Genomic DNA, 17,438 nt, shown 5'->3' on the forward strand with positions numbered 1-17,438 from the left:
GCAGCTAGCATGCCGTGTGGCCGCCCAGCACAGGGCATGCCCTGCACGACGGGATCCTCCCCGAGATGAAACTACAACATTTTTGCAATCACATCACTATTACGTGAGTGAATTGCTTACATATTAAGGGTAGGCCCCTGGCTGCGAAGCAAAGGCAGTTGCCTGGGCCGCCGTGTGACGTCATGCAGCCACTGCAGCCTGCCACACAAACGGTCTGGACACGCCTGCTTTGTCCACACTGTACCCCCGCAACACCATGTCGACCACCCCTCACCCTGCTAGCCATTAGACTATGGTCACAATTTTTTGGGTAGATTGCCGAAAATTGGATAATAATCTATTTTCAGTAATCTGCATATGAAGTCTGTAGGGGTGTACACACGCTTCGATTTTGACAGGTTTTCTAAAGTTTTTTAAGACGCTTTCGATCCGCATTCAATTCGATGCGTGCTCCCCCTTTCTCTATAATCGAAAAGAAAGATAGACTGTGCAGGCAAGGAAATATCAAATAAGATCTACTAAATCAAATGTGCACACTGTGCCTTGAATGCGCATCAAAATCAATATCAAATGCAAAAGTGCAGATCGAATAGGGAATCGAATGGAAAGCAAAGGCCAAATTGAAAGGGGGTTGAATTGGGGAATTCTAAAGGAAATCGAATCGAAAGTAAAACGATGCATGGGTACACATTTCTAACAACCTACTGTAAGTGGGAAGCATGTGATAGAAAGGTTCTCTGTTCACTAAAATAACATCTGTACATGCTTTTGTATATAATTAACTTCTTAAAACAAAAAAAAATTTGAAAATACAAAAACACTTTATTTCATTTGATCACGTCATACATTACTAGAAAACTCTATACATAAAATATTCTAAATCATCCTGACAACACACACACAAATATATATATTAAATCAGCATGAAAAACACAACTCATTTTAATTTATTCAGTGACTCAACATTTTCTCTAATTGTGGCCATAAAATCTGGTGTACAGGAAAATGATTTTGACACACATGGCAGCCAATAAGATTTTATATAGCTTGGGAACTGACACCAAGGGCTAAATGTAATAATATCCGAGTTGCCAGAGGTATGAGACCTTATTGTGGTTGACTCGCAAGCCTGCAAATTTTGCAGCCTTGCGAGTCCCCCAGACGCAGCCTGCAGGGCCACCAGCTCCCCCCTCGCACGCCACGAACCCCAGCACTGCTATAAATGGATAATTTGCATAATCATCCATTCACTGTCTTGGGTGCAGGAGAGAAATCATTCGATGGTTGCCAGCGCACGCAGATCTGAGACACCTCTGTGGTGTCTCAGATCTCCGAGCGCCCTGTGCAGGAACCCATCCCCTGCACCCACCATTACCATGGAAGCGCCTATGAAACGTTCCTATGGGCTGTGCCCCCTGCCACCACCCCCCGCTCGCACTGCTAGGTGCGAACGGGATGGTGAACATGAAGTTCGCCGTGCCTGCGCGCACCAAGCATCTGCATGAGCAGACACTAAAAATCAGTCCCCCGGGCGAACACGCGGTGGGAACAATTAAACAAGAATAACCCCCTTTGTGCGAATGTGCCCTTTTTTTAAAGCAGATATCATTTACAAGCCAAACCAACCTGGTTTTACCATGTAAATGATTGCTGCTTTAAATAAAATTGGCAGATCTCACAAAATCTCGTACCTCTGGCAAATCAGAGGTTATTACATTTAGCACTAAACATCAAATTAGAATGACCCATTTTACCCATGCACCAGCTTCTACTTTCACAACACAAATACTGTCAAGGACTACCAGGAAAAAAATGGTTAATGGATTCTATTAATGGTTTTAACAATATGTTCAATTAAAGTGCAAGGTGGTTGTTTTTTTTTGTAATTCTATAATTAATGCAACAAACTGAAATAAAGGTGGTTAATGTAAAAAGTTTCAAAAACATGTGTATTAACATTCTAAAAACAGTAAAATATATATTTTCAATTTTAAGGGGGGAAAAAAAACCCAGAACATATAAATAACAAATTTCCAGCTACTGTAAACCTATTTTTAAAGTAAATCAGTTTTGTTACTCATAATAATAATTAAAAAAAAAAAAGATCATTTACAGGAATATATTAAATAGCAAGGACTCATTTTGGGTGCATACAGCAGGGTAATTATAAAGAAGGTTCAGCACATAAAGGGCACTGATTGTGAGCTGCCTCTGTACAATACTGAGCTCTCTCCTTCTGCAACGCACTCCAGGCCAATAACAGAAAACCATTGGTTATTAAGGGGTAGGTTTACTAAGCACTGTTTTAACTCATTGACTAAATGGGCTTACTGCTGAGGGATTTGGTTCATTAGGTCTACAGTAAAAAGTTTGAGAGTGTCTAGGTCGACCCAAAAAAGGTAGAACTGCACGACACGTGAAAATATTGACGTGTTTTTGGGGTGACAATTTTTAACTTGTAGCACATGAACCCACAATTAATGTACCGCACACCATCGCATGGATCACATTGCACACCATCCTTAGGGCAAGGTGCCACTCTCCACTATCGCTGTGCGCAGCACAGATTACCGTTCCCTATCATAGTCTACATGGATGGTAGTTTGAAAAACGTAAAAATGTTTTTTTTTGTTTTTGTTTTTTTAATTGTGAAAAATATATTGTCGACCTTAAGCTGTGTCGACCGTTGTCATGTTAATATTTTGACCATTACAACCTATTGACTATGGTATCTTATTAATGTCAACCTGAAGTTCAGATACCACTGCTGAGAAATCAGAGATTTCTCATGAGTCCCATTATTACTACAAATGATCATAATCAGTGTTCGCTTACTCTTCCTAACAGGTAAATAGGTGCTTACTTGCTAGTCTGCATGGGCAACCCTTATTCATACTAGGTCTACGTGTGAATGCTTCTTCCCACACCTGAGACAAATGTTAGGAAATTAATTGCTACCCTGCACACACGGCCTTGGGACTTTCTACACCACAATCCAAATGAACCTCTCTTCTATAAAAATAAAATATAGTCACTAAAAGAGACGTTCAATTGGGGCATACAAATGACAAAAACTCATCTATCTGATTCTTCACAATAACACGATCGGGGTGAAGAGCATGGGGGAGATGATGTGCAAGTGACATCTCCCAGGCATCCACAATTTTTATGTGAAGTCCTGCAAACATCGACCTCATTACAGTGTCAAGCTGTAAGGAGAACCAATCACTATTGAAAAGGCTCACTTCAGGCCCAAGCTCCTGGACATTGGCAGAACGAATGATAATGGCAGTGTTAGGACTGCGCTCCAGTAGGCGCTGGACAGCGGCTCGTATATTCCTGAGGCGTCTTATATACACCTCCACTGGAAAGGTGCTAAAGTGAGACCAGATGGTTATGGCTATTACAGTGTTTTGTCCTCCAACTATACCATCCAGTTCATTGGCTATGTAGCGGAGCTCATTGCTGGAAACTGTTGAGAAGCGAATGGGAGGCCCATGGCAGCGGAATTTGAGCATTATATTATGATCCACATCAATGGATAAGAATGGGCCAACGTTTTTAGGACTTCCAAGGTCAAATTGCTTAAGCTCTAGAATAGAAGAGAAAATGTAAATTACTTTTTTAGTTTTATGATCAAATTATTTTCTTAAATTCAGGCATAGATACATCACACCAATTTTTAATTACATTGCATTTACATGCAAGATTTGAACCAATCAGCTTTAGGGGTAAATTTACTAAAGCTCATAGCAACCAATCAGATTCTGACGATCATTTCTCAATTGCATCCTAGAATATGACACACAGAATCTAATTAGTTGCTATAGGCAACATCGCCTCTTAATTTTTAGAAGCTTTAGCAAATGTACACCCTATTCTAGATTAAGGTAAACTGCATTGTCAGTAATTTAGATATAGGGATATACATATGAAGCAGCGTAAAGAGTTGAGAAGTGAAGTAGTAGAGAAGTTGCCCATGGCAACCAATTAGATTTGAACATTTATAAAGTACATTCTATAAAATTATACATAGCAGCTAATTGGTTGCCATGGGCTTTATACATCTCCCTTTATAGTCTAATCTCATGTTTAAAGTCGGCTGTGTCTTCATATACTTTCGCAGTGCTCAGAGTTCTAGATCATTACTAAAGAAACCAAGTGTGATAACTGTACAACAACTGCGACCATACTAACACTTTACCTGCAGCATACAGATGTGTCCACATTCATCTATCCTCCAAGCGATACAAGTCACGTTATACATAACATATGACTAACACCGAACTTAGCAAAATAAGGTTCTGTGTGTGACTGCCACTGTATCTGCATAAGAAATAGAATTTTCGTTTTTTCCAGAACATTTTATATGCAGATATAGCTGTTGACGCACACAGAATATAGGCATGCTGCATACCATTTTAACCAACAGAAGCTGCGCGTGTCAAATCCACTTCATTGTAATCGGAACAGTTCGCAACAAAGAGCCTGGTGCTACCAAGTCATGCCGCAGAGTTAATGGGAAAAAGGGGCTAGATGTACATGAGGACATCTGTTTTTTATTTATGGATTCCTTGGCATCATCCATATTACTGGTTTCATCAAAATCAAGTCTCTGTTCGGCTATATCGACCTATGGTTGCGGCTAGAACCACATCTGTTTCTTGACTTTACCATAATGCACTGGGTCCACGTATACCTGGAGGGAGAATATAAATCACTATGCCTGAAGCGTGGTGAGCAAGGCAAGCGCGCATGGGTACAATCCAGCAACAATAAAAAGAAAAGCATCTTCAGCTACGTAAATTACAGAGAGAGTAAAAAACTCTGTGAGGGCATCTAACAACTTCCGCCCTCAACTAACGTCACACAGAAACAGAAGTGGATTTAGACAGAACCATTGCCCTATATATTCGTTTTTACACCCATCACTGCACTACAATGTAAAGTTTATTTTGCTGTTCATTTCAATAGTATGAAAAGGAACACAATAAAAGATAACAAGGTAATTTTACCTGGCACAAATTCTGTCAGATATTCAAACCATTGCCTTATTGTGGAATCACCAAACAAATGCACCACTTTCCCTTGTAAACAGTCCGTGATATCAGAGGGCTTGTCAAACTGCCAAACAATGGATCTCCCAGACATCCACTGATTTCTGTAATAATAACCTGCCGGCAGAAACTTGGAGCTGTGGAGAAAAGGTTTGTCTAAAAACCAACAAAGAGTAGAACAATTAATAACCTGCACATGTCCAATTTCCATGCTGAGGCCCTTTTTGTGCAAATGTTTAGCTGTTGGAATTAGTCAGCAGTACATAGTCAGTCAGTGTTGGGAAGTTCTATTTAGTAGAGTCATTATAAAACAAACAGTTCAGTGTTAGGAATGTAAGAGAGCACTCTCACAGTGTGACGGCCATACTGCAGTACCACAATGACAGCTCCATCAGAACTGCCAGTAGCTTTCAATTTCCCAGTGGCTTTTTTGTAGGACGTGTGGGCAGTTGTTTTTTATTTTTTTTCTCTCTCTACTCAAATTGCACCTGCAGTTGAAATAACTCTACATATTTAATTTACTTGTAGAGAAGCAAATACTTGTGTATTATCACGGCGCCCGATTTCATCTAAATCGCATCCGATTTAATCGGTCGATTTGCGGCCGTTTTTTTGGCCGATTTGATCTGCGATGCGATTTTGCGTCCGATTTTTGGCCATTTCCTGGTGATTTGCATGTTATTCCATCCTTGCACACCCCCAGGTACTATGCGATGGTATGCGATATGATTTTCGGCAAAAAATGCCCCTGATTGTACAATTAAATATCGCATAGCAACGCATGCCAGCAAGTGATGCGATGTGATTCGCAATGTTAAATGCACCTCCATTGTTAACGCCACCCCCACTATCAACCCGAAGCGTGGTGAGCGCAGCGAGCCCGCGAGGGGCGGCGGTACGCGTCCTCCGACTTTTTCATACCCCCACTATCCACGTCAGCGTGGAGTTGATTTTAGATAGTGTGGCGAGCGCAGCGAGCCACCGAGCCTGAAGCGTGGCGAGCGGACGCGGATTACTTTACATGTATTCCGCGTCCGCTCGCCACGCTTCGGGCTCGGTGGCTCGCTGCGCTCGCCACACTATCTAAAATCAACTCCACGCCGACGTGGATAGTGGGGGTATGAAAAGGTTGGAGGACGCGTCCTGCCGCCCCACGCGGGCTCGCTACGCTCGCCACGCTTCGGGTTGGCGTTGATAGTGGGGGTGGCGTTAACAATGGCGGTGCATTTAACATTGTAAGCAAACATCAGGGTGATTGTACAGTTACAAATCGAATCGCTTCACATGCATCACATGCCACTATATTGCATGCGATGCACTACGATGGAAATCGGGGGTGTGCAAGGTGTGCAATGATGGAACAGGATGCAAATCGGACGGAAAAAGTGAAAAGTCGGCCGAAAATCTGCCGCAAAATCGTATCCTATTTTTCCATGCGATTTGCGGCTGATTTTCGGCCGATTTCGTGGGTGCCGTGATAATACACAAGTACCGAGAAGCAAACTAAGGGCCCCATTTAACAATGAGACGTAACCCCTTTTACAATTTCCTAAAGGGATTATGTCACATTATTCTATGGGGGTGATTCTGATTTACAAGCTCCCCTCCATGTAAGCACAGGGGAGCGATGTTCAGCATCTGCGCATGCGCAGGCACATGTGCAGATGCTGGGCGTGAGCGGGCACGGCAAACGCTAGCAGTGCGGGCGGGGAGCGTTGCGCGGTGGTGAAGGGTCATGCCCAGAGTTTCATCGGCGTTCCAATTAAAACTCTAGGCGTTACCATGGTGATGGGCCGTGACATGGGTGCTGGGGGCGGGCAGCCGACGTCAGCAGCCCACCCGCTTCCCGCACAAGACACTCGCAAATGTAAGACACCATAGGAGGTGTCTTACATATACGAGGGCTGGAGAAATCATTCAATGGTCCATGACCATCTAATGATTTTGCTCCCGCACCCAAGGCTGCAAATGCTAAGCATCCATTTGCATGCCTGCAGGGGATCGCTGCTGCATGTGAATTTTGATCATAAAAAAATTGCACAGCTGATTTCTTGAGGTAGCATAATTCAATACAAGCATGAATAAGGTGCTGGGCTTGAGAACCACTGATTCATTTTGAAAATAAACTCATGTACCTTTAATTTTCCAAGGATGCACAGTCACTGTATCGGGGCCACTTGGCAAGACTGGTACTTTAATGTTCACACCACTTAAAGAAAGAAAGAAAAAAAGAAAAAAAATAAGCCGCAAAAATGTAAAAACATTTTTTAAAGTTTAGATAAAAGCTGTGAAATGACATGGGTGGTGGGCTTACCACAAGTACAAAGAGTGTAAACTAAGTTCTCTGCTTAACCCTTTGAATTTGTGAATTTGTCAAAATAGGTGTGAAAATTGCCAAAGAAACATTTTAATTCATCAAAATGACCTGTAATGTTTACCACATATAGGAAATATAATATTTTTTATTTGAATTTATATAACAAATGTGAGCGACGCTGGCATTTTTAGCGGATATTTTGCACATCTCTCACAGAGATGTTGGAACACAAAGGGTTAATAATGATTTGCTCCGTCCACAGGAACATCTGAATGCAAATCAATTCTATCTGGGGTCTATCTATACAAGGATAGCTAGAGAAGGGGAATGTAGGACGCAGCTATTATAATACTGGATATAGTAATGTGATTAAGCCTGCCTGCCCCCTGAGAACTAAAACATCTCCCTTCTCAGCAAAATCACTAGTTTCTGAAGAAATTATTCTATTTTTTTTTTTTTATTATCTGATTTTATCCAAATAAAATTAAAATTTTTATGGGAAAAGAAAAACTGCTGTGTGAGTAAAATAGTCGATTCAACTGTGAGTACCGGTACACCTCCGAAAAGATACCTTGATAAGATGAATTCATGTCATAAGAAACCCAGATAAACATATCGTCACTATGTTGATATGTGTAAGTGTGTTATGAAAATAATCACCTCTGGGAAAAAATTCTTTTAAAATAGTTCCTAACCAGAAAAGTGCCAACTGAAACCACCCTTAAGGGGTGTACACACGGAGCAAATTTGTGCTATTTTCTAAGCAATCTGACTAGATTGCTTATAAAGTAAGCACAGATCTCTCTGTGTGTATGCTCCGAGAGATTAAATAGCTCTTGCTAACTAAGTCAGTGCATGCAGTCAAAATCTAGTCAAATTGCTTAGCAAATAACTGCAAATCTCTCTGTGTGTACAGAATGAGAGAGACTGATCACAATCTCTCATTCTGAACCATTACCCTGACTTTTTTTGCTTAAGTAAAATTGCTTAGCACAAATCTCTGCATGTGTATGTGCTCCCCATGGGAGATCTTGACACCAGCAAAATTGCTTAGCAAAATGGCTTAGCACAGATCTCTACGTGTGTATGCCCGTTTAATCTTATCGTTCAATGTAAACTGAATTTATATTAAAAAAAAAAAAAAAAAACACACAAAATGAAAGAAGAAAAAATTAGATCAGAAGAATAAATTAAATTATCATCTGAAGTATTCTTCTATTTCTAAGATTGACACCAGCCTAGCGCCTACTCTCTCTCTCTCATAGCTCAACCCTCTACTAACACGCTAGAATTATATTTCTGCAATTCTGGACCTAATTCAGCATGGGTTGCTAATCAGCAAATTTGCGAATTGAGCGATTATCGAACGACTATGCACTGCGCATGGGAAATTAGCAACTAAAAAGGAGTATGGATAATAAACACAATCCCTTCCCAGTTTGACTGACAGGAAGCCAGCATTTGAGGGTGGAAACCTGCTGTTTTCTGTGAGTGTTGGAAAAACGTAGGCGTGCCCAGGCATTTTGAGGAGGGTCTGTGACATCAGCACTGACCGCTTCCAGTCTCAGATCAGTGGAAGACGCAGAGCTACAGTACTCACATTTGCACAGAGGACAAAAACTCTGATGTTTCCGGATTTGTGAGTGGATTAGCGATCCTCTCGCAATTTAGCAATTGGCATTTTCTCTTTGTATCTGGATGGCAGCTTGCTCCCCCACATTAGGAATCCATGCTGAATTAGCCCCTTTATCTGCATACCTTTGTCTCTTTTGCATGCAATTATTGCTTATAGTGTTAGTGGTTCAGTGGAATGTAAATCAGAGCCTTAGTTAAGTGTACCTTTGAAAGAACATGTTTTCTTGGAAGGTCAAAAGATTTTTCAAGTAGCCTCCTTTAGCATGATTGACTCGATGTGTGCAATGTAACTTGTCAGGCTTGTAGCAAAACCAAGGTTCTCCAGTCTTCGGGTCTGTGAAGTTACACAGAGGCAGTTTCTCAGGTAGACACACATTACACATTTTGGTTTCCAAAGTGTTACCAGATCGGAACAAACTCTTAAAGTAGACTCTGTCTGATTTCTGTTCACGTAAACGTTGAAGGACCTGGATCGCTTCACTTGGGTGAACCAAAGTCACAGAGACCGTCACGCTTCCTGGCCAAAGCAAAGTGAAGTACACACTATAGAATCCATTCTTATGGTCCAACACCTTTCCTACTGCACCAGCATTCAGCAAAGGAGTGTGAATCCTTGCTTGCAAGTAGTCTCCTCCATATTGCTTTGGATTACCTTCAAAATCATGCAGTCTGACCAGAACTTCCATTGCATCCCCCACCTTAAACCGTGACTCAGACTTTAAGATCACAAAGTGGCTATGTGCAGCATCTGTGCTCCTTAGGAAAATGACTTTGCCCCGTGGTGGCGTGGGCCATTCCAGAGCCTTCAGTAAGGATTTTTGCTCTTCATGCTCAGACTGGGACAGGGTTTGATGATGATAATCACAAAAGTGTTTTTGTCTCACTGGTGTCAGAAGACGAGTTGTGTCACCATACATGTTGGACCATTCTGGCTCCAGACCAATCCTGTGGTTGATATGCTGCCAAAAAAATAAATAAGTCTTAAAAAGGCGTTCAGTATAGCAATTGCACAATAAATGTCTTCACACTATCAAAAAATAAACCAAAAAAACAAATGTCCTGACTACTATATTTATTTATTATTTACAGTTTCTTATATAGCGCACACATATTCCACTTGTTAGGAGCCAAATAACCTACCAGTATATTTTTGGATTGAGGACGGAAACCGGAGTACCCGGAGGAAACCCACGCAAGTACAGAGAGAATATACAAACTCCGCACAGTTAGGACCATGGTGGGAATAGAACCCATGACCCCAGTGCTGTGAGGAAGTAATGAAAACCATCACACCATCCGTACTGCCGAATAGGCTACTATATGCTGCATATGAAGTATTTGTATAGTACATGCTACTGCTGATGAACTTGAAATGTGCTTAATGTGTAGATCATGTTATATTAAATGAGCTTATATTTCATTGTTAATTTATTTAGCTCTTCCGTAGAGTAGCTTTTGTTTTATTCTTTGGGGGTTTGCAAATCCCCCATTCCTTGCTGTTGCTGCAATGTGCTAAATGATTGAGGGGCCCATTGACCATAGGATCGCATATGCAATGTGAATTGGATGGGATCTACCTCCCAAGATCGCATTGCAATATGCAATCCTATCGGCGGGATGTGTCCCCCTGCAGATGCAGGGACAGAAGCTCCAGGGTTCAGATCCAGGGGGATCTGAACCCTGGCTAACCCCACTGCCCCGATGGCAGTGCGGTCTGCAGACCAAGGGCTAAAATGGCGTTAGCCCCAGGACCTGATGTGATGCTGACCAATATCGATACATTGGGCAGTACTGCATCCCTCATAGAAAGCTATGGGGGATGCGGGTGGGGCAGGAGGGATCGCAGCAGGTATTGGAGATTCTTGCTGTGGTCCCTCTGTGATACATTTAGGGGGGGGGAATCCCCTGAAAACTGGTGTTTTCAGGAATTAGCCACAAATATTCAATAGCAAATGGGCCATTATCACTCAGGGGTAAAATATACTAAGATGGGAGTTCTATTGAAGATGGGATGTGGCCCAAAGGAACCAAATTCTATGTCATTATTTTCCACCTTCTAAAAGGTAATAAATATAATCTGATTGGTTGCTATGGCCAACATACCATCTACAATAGAACTTAGTAAATGTATCCCTTAGAGTAGGGATATAGCCTAATAAGGCTGGTGTGCTTGGTAACAATAGTTTTTTTCCTAGCCAGGATACAGCCATAAAAACAGTAAGAACTACACCTTTTCCTGCAGGAGATGGGTTGAGGGGAATAAGTTGAATGGGTTTACCAGAATGAGCTTAGACAAGTACATTTTATACAAAATATCAATGGGAGGATTTGGATTCTTGTAAGTATTTTGCAGACCGTAGTGGCAAAGACTCCACCCACCCCGACCACACAGTCCTGTGATCCCCAGTCACCCTCCAAGTCGCAACTGAAAGCTCTTCTGAGCTTAGGTCTATGAAACTGGTAAATGTGCCAATTCCGGGTGTGGGGCACAGGGTCGACAGTAATGTGCCAATTCCGGGTGTGGGGCACAGGGTCGACAGTAAAATAAAGTCAACAGTCATTATGTTGACCACTATTGGTCGACAGACCAAAGGTTGACAAATAAAAAAGATTGACGTGCATTAGATCTACATGTACTGTGATATCAGCATTTTGTACACCAGAAATAACAGGAGATAAAGTAAGAGGCTCTCGTATCCTGCTGCCTGTAAAACAAACTGAAAATGCAAACAACCAATATAATACAGAATGTGTCCAAGTGATAAGACAGGTGAGCAGAGATCAAAGATCAAAGAGACTGATAATAGGCAAAAGGAAGAATTGTACCAATGCCACCTTTTCAGTCCAGATTTTAAGGCTATTCATGCTTGAGCAAAGCTTCCAAATGTGGTTCAAAAGGTTGCATGGAGGTGTAGGTAGGTACAGTGTTGGGGGGCAAGTGGTGAACTGGAGGTGGGAGAAGTGATGGCAGAAGACAGTGTATGGGGCAGGAGAGGTTTTTGAGGCAGATAGTGTGTTTGGTGATTGGGAGCATGCTGTTACAGGATATTAGGTTCTCTGCCTGCATTTTACTATCCCTGTTATTCTGCTTTAGGAAGAGGATTACCCAGAACACATACTGCTTCCCTTAACTCAGGCGTGTTCAAACTATGGCCCTCCAGCTGTTTTGAAACTACAAGTCCCATCATGCCTTGCCACAGTTTTGCTATTAGGGAATGCTAAAACTATGGCAAGGCATGCTGGGATGTGTAGTTTCACAACATCTGAAGGGCCATAGTTTGGACATGCCTGCCTTAACTTGACTGAAAGACCTATACCGCACATGTATTACAAAAATAATTTTCTAATTTGGGACACAAAGCTGAACTATTTGAATATATTATCAATTTTGCCAAAATCTAAAACAACCTCAACTAGCCCTTCATATTCCCTCTTACCTCTACCAGTTGAAAGTTACTAACCAGCAGCAGGACAGCTAATAGCGACAACAGCACGAAGCATATCTGGAACATGTACAAGGTGCACCACATTTTCCAGCAATCGCTCGCACATCCATATCATATTGCAGGATGGACATGGCCAGGCTCAGTCATGATAGTTCCAGCCAGACTTTTCTCCCGAATGCCTTGTAATCTGTTAATGAAAAGCAGTAAGAAAGTATTTTGGAACAATAAGAACATAAATATTATACAAAGATGGCACCTAAAAGCTGTGTGCCAGCATAAGTATAATCAACCAAAAATGTTTTGAGGACAAACACGTGTAAAACGGCAACACAGAGGAGCACGTGGCTAACTGATTCCTGGGTTTAAGTCCAGCACTGATTTCAACTATGCCCAAAATACACAAATACACATTACGCACATAAGCCATTCAGGGTTAATTTACAAGCTAGTCATTTTGCCTAATTCACAGTGTTTTTTTTTTTAATTCAATTAATCAACATAAAATTATTAATATTCATGGCTAATGTAGAGTACACACCAGAACGATTAGGACTCAATCCCATCAATCTGGATCCAATTCTGACCGATTGGATGTAGATTGGGCATGCTTTTGCATGTTTAGATCCGATTCCAATCCAATGCGCGTCCCCCGCTGTCGTTTGGTCGTTTTACAGATCCTGCAGGTAGGATCTGTAAAAGATCCATTCAACTGGATACAGACTCAGATCAAATTGGGATCCGATCGGATGCAGATTGTTAGCAGATTGTGTGCTCCAACAGATCGTGCAACCATCGCACCATCTGCTAACAATCAGGATCATTCTGATGTGTACCAGACATTAGATTCATATGCCAAATGCAGTGAATAGCATTTCTGCCTCACATTGGGCCAGATGTACTAAGCTTGAAAAGTGATAAAATGGAGAGTGATAACCCACCAGCCAATCAGCTCCTACCTGCCATGTCACAGGCTATGTTTGAAAAATGACAGGTAGGATCTGATTAGTTGGTAGCTTATCACTCTCCATTTTATCACTTTTCAGGGCTTAGTACATCTCACCCCAAGTATGAATGCTATAACTGATAGCTTAGATTGTAGTAACAAAATGTATCAGAGTGCACGGCAGAAACCCATGCAAACACAAGAAGAACATACAAACTCCACACAAATAAGGCCCCTATTGGAATCAAACCTATTATCACAGTGATGCAAACCACTGTGCCACATAACTGCTGTTTTATACCCAAGATTAAATTAATACCGCCCGCATATCTTTTTCCTGTAATTTGTGAAATCTTAGCAGCAGCAGTATTATTATTCGTAAATTATTCTTTAGGTAATGATTACATTCCAAATCCCCCATTACACCACTGTCCATACAGAAGAATTGTGTCTTCACTTTCCATCCTGTAGGAATGGTGTAGGCTAGCTTCACAATAAGCACTTTGCCAAATAACAATAACAAATGAAACACCCTAATACTCATTTAAGAGGAACATCTGCAAAAGCAAGAAATTCAGGTCCAGCATCACAAAGGACGTGCCAGTGTCAAGCCCTGGGGAAGACAGGAAATGATTCACCACTTGCAGAACCTGAATGGTATACAATAAAGGCTGCGCTAGCTGTAACTGCAAGAAAGACTCATTGGAATAAAACAAGACAGCAATAGCAATGAAAGCAGGAGCAATCATGTATTTACCAATCCCAGAGATCAGCAGGTGCAGGCTGCAGCCCCCACCGCCATTGCCCAGCAGCAGCAGAGTCTCCACTGAGTGTGTGCACCAGTAGTGCTGCTGGGACAGGAGGTGGCATGGCTGGTGCTCCCCGATGTGCGCCTCACTATCAGCACCTTCCTCCGTCTCCAATGGGCCTGCACACACCGCAGCACCGCCGCCTCGCTTACACACAGCAGCCCGGTGCGCCTCAGAAAGGCGAAGATAATAATAAGCGGCGTTTGGGTGCTGTCAGGCGCGGCGGTGGCATACACATTATAACGGGGCATACACACGCCAGGCCCCCAGGGCAGGCTGGGACAGAACAGAAGAGACACCTCCTCCCTCTCAGCCTGGGGGGCGGGGGAGCAGACACGGGAGAGGGAGGGAGGGAGGAGGAGGAGATGGCACTGTGGCACATTTGCAAGGGACAATGACTGACCGTCTGACGTGACATACCACACTGTTTCTAACATCAGTGAAGGCTTCCGCTGCTCTCAGTGGCAGATGCTTGTTATTTATTAGATGATACATTTCAATGCGTTTACTAGAAATCGTCACGCATGGAAACATTTCTTGCCCATTTACTCTAATAATTATAATAATTAAATGCAGTGATTATGTTATGTGTAACATATTAAAATCTTTATAAAAAGTAACGGGGGCTTATACTGAGTCAGTGGCAGCACTGTCACTGTGTGCGTCTTTTGCTGCAGGTGTGTGACTTTGTTATGTACAGGTGTGCAACGCTTAAATACTACAATCCCTTGTTAACTATTTGGTCCCTTGTCTGTACATGCATAGACAACAGAAGCATAGGCGAATCTAGGGGGTGGTTCCATTAGCCAATTTTGTAGCTGAAGGATGGGGCTTTCCAATGAGCCCAGCCCCGTGTCTCTAGCCCCCTGGGAACCGGAGATACTGCCAGGCAAAGCTGGAACGTTTTCCCTTTAGGATAAGATGGGACCCGCTAATTCCGACCCCCACCCAGTTCAACGGCTGCCAGTTTCCCTTTCGGCATCACTGAAGCTCGAGGTTGATCTCAGTCGAACCCAAATCGCTGGGCCTTCAATCTGATACCAGGCTGGATCCATATGGGTTAATTGGTTCCAGGGATATTGAGGTTAAACTGTTTTTTTTTTTTTCATTTCTTAAATGTAATTTCATGACTGTTTATGTTCTTTGAGGGCAGATTTCTCGGTACTTGTTTCCTATCTGGGCGCCCGCTACGTTAATTGCGCACCATGCTATTCTCCGTATAAAAATCGGATCGCATCGCATCGGATACCACAAATGCACATACACGATATTTAACGATGCGATGCGATGCGATCCGATTTTGTTCCCGCTTTTATAGGACGTTATTGTAGAAGAAAATAGTGTGTGCAGTTCAACTTCAACTGTCTCCATGTTGACTGTGTCAACATTTGCCCCAAAAAACAGTGAAAAACTCCTGTCGACCTAATGCCTGTTGACCTAAACCCATGTCGACCTTGGCCTATGTTGGCCTTAAGTCATGTCGACCTTCAACCCTGTCGACCTTACGGTGTCGACTTAATAAATGTAGACCTAAGTCTGGTATAAGGACCAAAAAAGTTGATTGCAATTTTTAGTGGACTGATAATGGCAATTTACCGCCCCATTACCAACGACACCACCACTATCCACGTGATCCCGAAGCGTGGCGAGCGGCGGCGGTACGCGTCCTCCGACTTTTTCATACCCCCACTATCCACGTCGGCGTGGAGTTGAGAATAGAAAGTGTGGCGAGCGCAGCGAGCCACCGAGCCCGAAGCGTGGCGAGCGCAGCGAGCCCCGCGAGGGGACGCGGATACCTGTGAAGCCCGCGAGGGGACACGGATACCTGTGAAGGTATCCGTGTCCCCTCGCAGGCTTCACAGGTATCCGCGTTCCCTCGCCACGCTTCGGGCTCGCCACACTTTCTATTCTCAACTCCACGCCGACGTGGATAGTGGGGGTATGAAAAAGTCGGAGGACGCGTACCGCCGCCGCTCGCCACGCTTCGGGATCACGTGGATAGTGGTGGTGACCAGGGCCTGAAATGGTTATTTAAAAAAAAAATATTTGAATGAAATAAATGTGTCGACTGAATTTTTTCTTAAAATTGTATTGAAATAATTAATAAAATTGTGAATTTTCCCTTGGGTACCAAAGTGTCTTCCCTTGATTCCCAAGTGCCACCCTTCCATCCACTCCGATCCGATACAAACTGTAGTCGGATCGGATCGGACGCCATCGTACAGCATTGTGCACCCCATGCGATCGGATCGGATAGCATCGTATGCCATCGTACATCATCGAGTACCGAATCCGATGCGATGCGATCCGATTTCATTACGGTGCCGTACGTAGAAAACCTGGGCGCCCAGATAGGAAACAAGTACCGATTTCTCTGGAACCAAACAGCCCAGTTTCACGGGACCTAAATCATTCAAAGCCAACTCAAAAGTTCTTCAATATGATACTGGTCTCATGTAAATGGGTCAGTTGGTTCCGAAGATATAGCTGGTTGGTTAAAGGGGGGTAGGGAGAGGGGAGTGGTTGTCTCTCCCCCTCACACCAGAAAATGCAGGGACTAGGCTGGTGTATAAGGGGTCAGCCTGGGAATGTCCCTGCATGATCCTGGGACCATATTCCCGGGTAAATCCCTGCATTTTCTGTTGTGAAAGGGGTATTATTTTAAACAGCCGTGACCTGCAGTGCTCTGAATACAGCTGGGCAGCCCCCTGCTCTCTGCCCAGCTGTCAATGACTGTCACCCCTGCAGCTTCCGCTCCAATTCTTCTCCCCGCTTTCACCTCAGCCCCCCCCCCCCCTTTAATCATGTGGTGCCGGCGCCCGGTGTGCTCCCCCGACGTCATGCACTAAAACAACAGCGTGCACAATATTTCAAATGTCCACTAGTCCAGGAGGGGAGTGGGAGCGTGCTCTCTGCTGCACTCTGCTCCTCTCCCCATAGAAGCAGCTGCACCGCTCTCCATCTCTCCCTGCAGCAGCAGCGAAGGCTCATATAATAATTTACAGTAAGTGGCACTTTTGGGGCATTGCTTAAGGGACGCTATAACTGGCGGTATGTGGGGGAATTACGCATAATGTGTGGCTTAATGTGTAAGGGGCATTACGGTGTGCAGCATCATGTGTAAGGGGCATTATGTGTGCAGCATCATGTGTAAGGGGCATTATGTGTGCAGCATCATTTGTAAGGGACATTACGTGTGCAGCATCATGTGTAATGGACATTATGGGGGAA

At 43.3% G+C, this 17,438-nt stretch overlaps 1 protein-coding gene across 2 annotated transcripts; it reads right to left on the reverse strand.

Moving 5' to 3' along the window:
* Positions 1 to 2,621: 2,621 nt before the first annotated feature.
* NXPE3 (neurexophilin and PC-esterase domain family member 3) lies at positions 2,622 to 14,536 on the reverse strand. Of its 2 annotated transcripts, none has more exons than XM_083174242.1 (6): positions 14,156 to 14,536; positions 12,471 to 12,642; positions 9,214 to 9,968; positions 7,193 to 7,266; positions 5,016 to 5,213; positions 2,622 to 3,592 (listed from the first exon to the last, which is right to left on the reverse strand). In XM_083174242.1, exons 2-6 carry the CDS (start codon positions 12,537 to 12,539, stop codon positions 3,048 to 3,050), a joined length of 1,641 nt encoding a protein of 546 aa, XP_083030368.1. In that variant the 5' UTR covers positions 12,540 to 12,642; positions 14,156 to 14,536; the 3' UTR covers positions 2,622 to 3,047. The 2 variants fall into 2 exon arrangements, with proteins under 2 accessions (XP_083030368.1, XP_083030367.1); XM_083174241.1 differs by having other exon boundaries at positions 12,447 to 12,642.
* Between the last annotated feature and the right edge of the window lie 2,902 nt (positions 14,537 to 17,438).

The sequence above is a fragment of the Crinia signifera genome, chromosome 2 (genome assembly GCF_055691185.1).
Source record: "Crinia signifera chromosome 2, ASM5569118v1, whole genome shotgun sequence".
Classification (NCBI taxonomy): domain Eukaryota; kingdom Metazoa; phylum Chordata; class Amphibia; order Anura; family Myobatrachidae; genus Crinia; species Crinia signifera.

What these genes read in the sequence shown, in the direction of transcription:
- NXPE3 (XM_083174241.1), bottom strand. Translation starts at nt 12,539, where the DNA reads ATGTGGTGCACCTTGTACATGTTCCAGATATGCTTCGTGCTGTTGTCG. An exon ending in GAAAACATGTTCTTTCAAAG is followed by an intron (nt 7,267 to 9,213) that starts GTACACTTAACT and finishes TCTTTCTTTAAG; the next exon opens with TGGTGTGAACATTAAAGTAC. An exon ending in GCATCCTTGGAAAATTAAAG is followed by an intron (nt 5,214 to 7,192) that starts GTACATGAGTTT and finishes GTTGGTTTTTAG; the next exon opens with ACAAACCTTTTCTCCACAGC.